The sequence below is a fragment of the Limulus polyphemus genome, unplaced genomic scaffold (assembly GCF_000517525.1).
Source record: "Limulus polyphemus unplaced genomic scaffold, Limulus_polyphemus-2.1.2 Scaffold1829, whole genome shotgun sequence".
In the NCBI taxonomy this organism is placed as follows: domain Eukaryota; kingdom Metazoa; phylum Arthropoda; class Merostomata; order Xiphosura; family Limulidae; genus Limulus; species Limulus polyphemus.
This window is the reverse complement of record NW_013667439.1, coordinates 63,881-73,105: the sequence shown is the minus strand read 5'-3', so window position 1 is coordinate 73,105 and position 9,225 is coordinate 63,881. Positions and strand designations below refer to the sequence as shown.

The 9,225-nt window shown below is 35.7% G+C and overlaps 1 protein-coding gene across 1 annotated transcript in view; it reads left to right on the top strand.

Annotated features, from left to right (window-relative positions):
- Positions 1 to 9,225, top strand: part of LOC106465081 (sodium-dependent proline transporter-like) — a 64,510-nt gene that overhangs the window by 13,863 nt on the left and 41,422 nt on the right. Inside the window, exon 6 of the mRNA XM_022392899.1 lies at positions 4,687 to 4,773. Within this exon, the coding sequence (XP_022248607.1) occupies positions 4,687 to 4,773 (87 nt within the window). The remainder of the gene's footprint in view (positions 1 to 4,686; positions 4,774 to 9,225) is intronic.

Here is a 9,225-nt window from a genome sequence, read left to right as displayed (position 1 = left end):
AATATGCATTCGTCTCAATGTCAGCCAAGTATACTTTCTGTCTGTCCTTTATGCCCATGAGCTCAATAGTTACCCACACTGGTCCCCACAACCTTGCAGAATGTTCTGTCACACCACAAAGCTTCTGTATGGCTTATGGTATTCCTTCGTGATCTAACACTTTGATGCTCACAAGGGTTCGCTGAGACGCAGAATCTATGACAAAGTTGCACCTTTGGCCATCCAGCTTTCCTGTCACCTAGACGCTATGTGTGCTTGGCATTTTACACCTAGCTGTTGGGACTTTCACGATGGGGGTTGGTAAGTGTCCCTCAACACCAACTACTACTGGTCTACTCGAGGCTGACTTGTTGGTAATATTCTTCTTACACTGGCTCCTCATATGTCCTTGCTTTCCACAGTTCCAACAACCTTTCTGGGTAGCAGTCTTTCCTGTCATGGCATCTTCCCTGTGTTGAAGTGTCCAGCATTGAGCTCTCTTGTGCCCAAGTTTGTTATAGTGCCAGCAAAGTCCCTCAAACCTCTCTGAAAGTTGACCTTTTTCTGGCTTTGAATCCTGATGACTGTACCAGCCTTGGTACCTCTGTGCTGGAACAGGACTTGGAAAGTATGGCACACAAGGCCTACCCAACTGCACCACCCGATCTCCTCAAGTTGTTGCTGAGAGATCAGTTTGTAGATGCCTTGGACAGTCCACAACTAAAGGTACAAGTGAAGCAAGCACACCCCTCTACTATGCAGGATGCAATGGCCAGAGCTCTTGAATTTAAATCCTACTTTAAGCTGTCCATCCATTCATTTCTGCCAGTAGCTCAAATTGTGCTCTATATGCTTCCCACGGTGCCTTTCCATCGAATTCCTGTGGCTTCCTTCGTACTAGATCACCCATATTGCTGACATTTATATCTGGGATGTGACTTCTAACAGGACTGAAGATGTCTGCATTAGGGTTTAGCTGCTGAGTCTGGAAGAGGCTTACCATTGTCTGGGGCTGATTAAGTCGATGGTTAATATATCCTCCTTGTGTAAAAGATAATAAATCATCCTTTAATGTATTTGAAATTTACTAATGTTTTCCATTTGTGTACTCTGGCTTTCTCTCAATTGTTGGAGACTTTCTTCTCCTCCGTCCACTGCTGTAGTTTCTCTTCTTGTTCATTCTCTTTCTCCTCCAACCACTGCTGTAGTCTCTCTTGTTTATTTTGCTGTTCGAGCTGCCACTGTTGCAAGTTATCTTGCCACTGCTGTAATCTCTATTCTTGTTTCTTTTATTTTCCTCCAACAACTGATGTAATCTCATTTCTTGCTTCTTTTCTTTTCCTCCAAAAGCTGCTGTAATCTCTCTTCTTGTTTATTTTCTCTTTCTACTTGTTTATTTTCTTTTTCCTCCAACAACTGCTGTAATCTCGCTTCTTGTTTCTTTTCTTTTTTCCTCCAACAACTGCTGTAATCCCTCTTCTTCTTTATTTTGCTGTTCGAGCTGCCACTGTTGCAGGTTTTCTTGCAACTGCTGTTGCCCCTCTTATTGTTTCTTTTGCTGTTCTTGTATTGCTGCCATCAAATCTGCTAAGCTGTAGTTTGATTTGCCACCTCTCGTTTCCATCTTCTCCTTCTTTTTTTTATTTTAATTTTCTATCCCACTTCTGACACCAATTTGTTACGTCTCTGGTCGTTTGATAATTTCCCTTAAAAATTCTTCCCGAGGAACTTCAGCGATACTAGCCCTTTCTTAAATAATACTAGTTTATTCTTCCTCACTACAACTTTGCAATACACAGAATCTTCACAGTCACTTTAACTTAAACACACGCTATAATTCACAACGATTTATACACTTTTACTTATGGCCTGACTCGATTATCTGTCTCTATCTCCCTGTCTGCTATTCAATTATCTATCTGTGCTGTCATTTCTCGCCGGTCTTATATATACGAAATAGAGGGCGTCTGGCAAACACTCGAGCCTTCACGAATGTTCTAGATACTCATTAGGTGTTACCAGAATCACGTGAATTTCGCTGTCGTAACAATATATTACTAAGTCTGAGACTAATTTAAAGCATCTATTTTATTTAGACAATATGAACCAAATAAATTATACCTACTTACCACGCCCTCTTATTACATCGCCTCTTCCACAAGTTCTCTGACGCTTGCTATTACATGATTTATAACCAATAGAAAGATAAAAGTTTTAATTTACCAAATGACGTATAATTCGACGTTGTTTTCAGCAGAGATTTTTAGTTATTTTAACTTATTTATACTATAAATTCAGACTGAATAACTAGCGAATAATTTTAAGGTACTTATTCCTTGGTTAGAAAGCCAGTAAAAGTGTAATAGTTAAATGATATTGTGTGCTTTGTGCGTTTTATTATTTTGTGTTCTAAGGTGCATATTTCAAATAAAAATTATTTTAGTTATTAGTAATACTGTTATCAGGAAATAGGGTTAAGTTTCATATGTGGGCGACAGTAAAAAAAAAGCCAACATAAATGCTAAATTCCTTGTTTTTATGTATATTTGTATTTATTGTTGTAACAGTAACTCAAATGTAAATATCAGGAATTTAAGTTAGATAACTTCAGAAAATGAAAATAAAACAATAAAAATAGGTGTAAACTGTTACGAGATGACTTCCACGATATTATAATAGGTGACCGTAGATTTCCATTTGGTGGGACTTCTGTTTCCCGTTCTGGGACCGAAGTTTCTGCTATCAGCTTACAAAATTACTTCAAAATGCAAAATATTAATATATTAAAATATAATACTTGAAACATATGTATGCAAAATATTATGTATATAATATAGATATAGCATGCTTTAGAGAAAATTGATCTTTGCTCCTCCCCCCCCCCCACGCCCTGTACACTTGAGGTAACAGCAATTAAAACTGAGAGTACAATGTAAGCACCACAATTTAAGTTATTAGAAGTTTTATAATGAACTGTAAGAGTTACTTTATATACCTAAAACTTTTAGTACCATACTATAATATTGGCTATTGTTACTGTAATAAGCTGCATCAACAGATCAACAACTAATGCTATCACCCAAAGTTATATCGAATACTGAAATCAGAGGTATTTCTTCAACAATGCTTATTAAAATATGAGAAATTATGCAGTAATATTAAATAATTTATATCAAATTTTGTTATTATACTGAATTATCTCGGATATTATAGCTAAGATGTAATGTTTTAGAGTACGCTGTGTTTTGTATTGCTATTCTAGGAAGCTGTATCTAACACAGGGTGGCCCAAAATTACCTTTCCTATTTTAAAATTTAATAATTAAGTAACTAAATAAATATAACTATGCAGTTATCCACATCTTGTAGCCCAGCTCAAACAGTTTTTATTGTAATGTTGTTAATTTTTTCACTCCAGTGAGTAGTGTACGCCATAAAATGGCAACCTTACAAGAAAAGGCTCAATGTGAGGAATTGGTCGGGGTGAGCCAATTTCGTGGCTTCTGCGTTCGCCAGGCATCATTCCACTAAACTTATTCCTTTGGGGGCATGTTAAGGGTATAGCAAACATCATGGAGCTAAAGACCAGGATAACAGAAGCTACTGTAACTGTGGACATGTTGCATTGAACGTGGACTGAAATCGAATATCGGTTAGATGTATTGAGATCCACTAATGGTGCACATGTAGAAGTCTACTGACATGTCAATAAAAACTGTTTGAGTTGGGCTACAAAATGTTGAAAACTACATGGTTGTATTTATTTAATTACTTAATTTTAAAATAGGAAAGATAATTTTGAACCAACCTGTCTAGTAGGCTCTTTCCAGTTCTAGATTAAACTTTACATGACTCATGAGCGCTTATTGCATTGGGACCCCCTTTAAAGCAGTTCTTCTCTCTTAGGATATCATTACATATAGAAGGAAATAGACCAAAATAAACAACGATAATTGAAAATATTTCCTTTATTTGTTTTTAGTGTAAGTTTTATTATTTTCACGTGGAGAAAAGACTATTAATCAGCGTCTCTTCACATTATCCCTATTGCATATTGTATAACTAACACATTCACATGTTCTAGTACTACTAGCCCTGATGTAACCACAATTATGAAACACTGGCTGAAATTAAACGTATTTTTATTATTATCTGGAGAGAAAAAATCGTTTTATTTTTCTAAAATTATTACCAAAAAATATACCAATGGCTGTTTATGGTAGAAATTTTACCATATTTATATTACTTGTTCTACTGTGAACATGTAGTGCTTTCACTGATATTTTTACTTCAATTATTACCAAAACAACTTACAACTGAGATTATTTATTCATGTTCAAATTCATACAGAAAGATGAATTCAAAGCTTTATTTCAGCCACTGAACTCTTGGGGCATTGATTTGGCACAAGCCAGATCAAATGTTGTTACAGTAATATGTGTCTGATATTGTTATTAGAGTAAGGTATATGTTGTTTTGCTCCTGTAGTAAATTATATTTAATAGTGTTATTACAGGAACTTGTGTCTAATATTGCTAGTACAGTATGTACCCTATATCTGATAATGATGTATGTCTTCTTTTCAGATCCTCTGTGATGATGCAATGATAAAGTTGGTGAAATTCTATAATAAGTATTACAATGGTTCTGAAGTGATGGGTAGCAACTCAGCAGAGAACTTTGTGAATGTTACAGTTTTTAAATACAGAAATGCTCTTCTATCTCCAGATCTCTACTATTCTACTTTAAGTAACTGCACTAATGCCACTCAGACAGCAACAGAGCAGTTCTGGGAGTAAGTATCATTTATCATTTGAGTTTTGGGCTTAAGTTAAAATTGACTTTATGGCTATCTTAATATGAGAAAAATTTCACAAGTTAATTGATGTTTACAGTTTTGGAATTCAGGTGTCATGAATTTTAACGTTTTATAATTGATATGCTAAATATATATAATTATTCAAATATGTTAAGGTAATTTTTTAAAACATTTGTGCACATATTCTCTGTTTACTTAAAAGTTTACATTGAGTCATACTAATCACAACCAGTGTTGTTAGTATAGTACTTGAATTGGCTTATGTTTTGATAAAGTGCACCTTGGAATATCACAGAGTAAGTTATTAAAATATAATTTTGAAGCTGGAACCTAGGATTCATTACTACAGAGTTTAGAAATGCTGTGCTTAAAAAATGGAAATGCACTTTTTAGAAACTAAAACTTATAATTGAGGTATTCCGAAGGTGACTCCTGTAGTGAGAATTAGATATGATGAGCTTAGTAAGTTAGGAGAAATGCTCTTCTGGATATGGGCTGTAGCCTACAACTTGGAAAAGCTTTGTGGAGCTTCACAGTTATAACAAAGTCAAGGATTTAAAATGTGGTTCAGGACCTCCCTAGTTATGGCAGTAAACCCAGTACGTCTCTATATGTGATCCATCTGTTTACTGAGCAGTGCACTTAAGTCCTCATGATGGTTGAAGTCACCACTACAAGGAAGAAAGGGTGTGTGTTTGGAGGATATCATCCAGCAGTTTGAGTTCTTTGCCATAAGATGAAGTCAAATGCATTTTGTGATGAAAAAATTATCATAAAGGTACAGCTTGAAATTTATCCGTGGGCTGCTTAGGCTGCCAAAGACCACCAGGAAGATCAATTTTCTGCAGAAGTGTGTGATATGTTTGTTTTTGCCAACATGGCACTCGGCAGAGCCCCATTGTACAGCAGGCACTGTCAGGTCTTTATGTATGTGGGAGCTGGATTCTTTACAGTAGATGACTGTGACCTTTTGGTAATAAATTTCAACAATAAACAAACACAACATAGTCCACTAGTTCTAAAATGATATATTAAAACAAGTCAAACGTATATGCAAATGTTCATTACACAGTTAATTACCACAGCTGTATCCAGAGCTTTAAATAATTCTCTTTTTGTCCAAGTCCACAGTTACTTTAGAACACAATTGATAAGACAAATTATTTTTTCTGTACTCTATTATTACAATACAATCTGTGATAATTTCACTTTAGAAATTTCCACTATATGGTTATACTCAAAATCACTCGGTCTAGATGTATCTATCTAACTGTCTTATTCAGACTACATTTTGTACGTTTATTTATAGCTTGACCAAGGCCTATTACATTGTAAACACTATGAGATGTTAACAAATATATAACTTACATCATATTTGGATTTCTTTTGTCTGTTGTGTGGCATACGTGAACATTAAGTATGTGGACAGTAAAGAATTTGGCTAGAAATGTGCACATTTACTAATTGTCTTAGACCCCACTGAGAAAACATGTTGTGTGTTCATTCAATCTAGTTAACAAGAATGTTCAGTTTATAAGACTAAAATATTTATGGAAAATGTTTCTTTACTACATCAAACCAAGGAATAAACTTGGTGGAATATGTGTGTTTCATTTGTGCTAGCGAAAAAATGCTCATTTGTGGATAATTGAAGTATTCATAGATTGTAGAACTATATCTGAGAAACCATAAATTACTGGGTTGTTTCAGACCCATGATGTAGCTTTTCTTTAATGGTTTGAAAATAATATATTCAATTTCTACTTAGAATTGAAATATTCATTGGCTCAATGAATTTTTATCAAGTAACTATCCCAATAAAGTTTAAATTCACTATTACGAAACAACACGTGGATAGGAGGTTATAGGCTTTCATGTGCTCCCATCAGTCCAGCATTTGTTTGTATGTATATAAATTAAGAGATGTTCTATAATAATGGATTTAAATTTTATTTTAGATTAAACTGTACTGCGCATTTACCTATTATTAGAATTGTCTTAATATTTATTTTAAACAAATAGAGCTAGATCGCATAGTTTTAAAGAGACACATATATATAGGTTTGAATTTCTGAGTTAAGCCATTTCTTATGATATTCACCCATCACCAAAATCACCTTTTTACTCTCATATCCAAATTCACATTGTTGGTAAAGAGAACCCAGAAGGGATTTTGAGTGCCTAGGGCTGTGACCTGAATACCTAAACTACTGCTAATAAGTCTACATCATATTACTTAGTTTCAGTTGAGCCATATTTATTTTATTGCAGAACCAAAGTAAAGTTTTGGCCTTGTGTTAATTGGTCCCCGAGGTCAGAAATGGTGGTCAGTGTATGAGGGAAGCTGAGTTGACCTAGAGTTCAAATAAACACGTGTGTCTGGTTAGGATACAGTCTACAACCCTATGTTATTAATTGAAATTCATACTCATCCAGGATCCATTTCACACAGCATTTCTAATTTTGACTTATGGCTGCTTTAGAACAAGTACTTTCAATTTGAAAATTTTCTGATTACTCATTACCAAGATGAAAAGATGCCTCTTTTCTGAGTCAGCATGAAACACGCTTATGTTAGACACCATGAAGATCCTTAGTCCCTTACATTAACTCCTAACTCAAGAGAACCTATAGCAGGGCTATCAATGATGATATTGCTACCTGTGCTCCAAGGAAACAGTAAATTATGTCAACCATTGATGAACATGGGGATCTAGAACTGGATAAACTAGAATAGGTCTTTGAAAAAGGAAAGACACGATATCTAGGAAGAGGACTGCCCTCGTTGCAATATATTTGAGGATGATTTAATCTGTGAAAACAGGAAAACAGTTTTGCAGAAAAAAATAATACTTTTATATAACATTTTTTTCGTCTTGACTTTGTTATATATCTGACATATAGGCCACTGGCTTCTCAGCTTTCAACATTCATGACTTCACATGATAAATTACATTCACATGACTTTGAAGTCAGGCCTTTCTTTTTTATGTATGTATAAAAACTCGCGTTTCGTTGGAAAAGCATACAAAAACTGTAAAGGTAAATTTTGAAGTAGAAGCAATGAACAGAATTAAATACATACATATGTTAGTTTAAAGTATATATATTGTTACGAAAGCGGAGGTCACGTGACGCTACTAACACGTCATATTCTCGAAGGTTCGTGAAGTCTCGAGAGGCAACTAGATATGTGGTAGTCTTGTATATATAAGCCGCCAAGAATTGACGGCAACAATGTGTAATTGACAGTTGCATCGAGCACTTGAGAAGTTCCTTGTGAATTATAGCGTTTGTTATAGCGCGACTGTGGTAATTAAGTGTATTCAGAAAGAATAAACCAGTTTTACTTAAGAAGGGACTTGTGTCGCTAAAGTTTCATCAGAAAGAAATTATACGGAAAATTAACTAACGAACGGAGGCGTAACAAATTGGTGTCAGAGAGTGGGACAAAAAAAAATGAAAACGAGAAGCGGCAAATCAAACTACAGCTTAGCAGACTTGATGGCAGCAATACAAGAGCAGCACAAGAAAGAAGAAGAAGGAGAAAATAGACAAGAAAAGAAACAAGAAGAGAGACAACAGCAGTTGCAAGAAAACTTGCAACAGTGGCAGCTCGAACAGCAAAAGAAACAAGAAGAGAGATTACAGCAGTTGTTGGAGGAAAAAGAAAAGAAACAAGAAAAGAGACAACAGCAGTTGCAAGAAAACCTGCCACTGTGGCAGCTCGAACAGCAAAATAAACAAGAAGAGAGATTACAACAGCTATTGGAGGAGAAAGAACATAAACAAGAAGAGAGACTACAGCACTGACAACTGGAACAAGAAAGGAAACAAGAAGTACAAACGGAAAATATTAGTAAATTTAAAAGCAAATTGAATACATTAAAGGATGATTTATTGTCTTTTACACAAGGAGGATACATTTACCATCGATTTAATCAGCCCCAAAGAATGACATGCCCCTTCCAGACCCCGCAGCTAAACCCTAATGCAGACATCTTCAGTCCTGTTAGAAGTCACATCCCAGATATGAATGTAAGTAATAGGAGTTATCCAGTATGAAGGAAGCCACAGGAATTCGATGGGAAGGCACTGTGGGAAGCATATAGAACAGAAATGAATGGATGGATAGAGGAGCAGAAAGCAGTATATCTGGCAACGAGCTTGAAAGGACAGCCACTGGAAATACTTCGACAGTTGTTGGCAGATGACAGGCACAACTATAGAGCACTGGTAGCAGCTCTAGAACTCAGGTACGGAACCCAAAATCAGTCTGAAGTCTACAGGGCTAGGTTTAGGACGAGAATCCGTGCTAAAGGGGAGAACCTGCAAGAGCTGGCACAGGACTTGGAAAGTATGGCACACAAGGTCTGCCCAACTGCACCACCCGATCTCCTCAAGTTGTTGCTGAGAGATCAGTTTGTA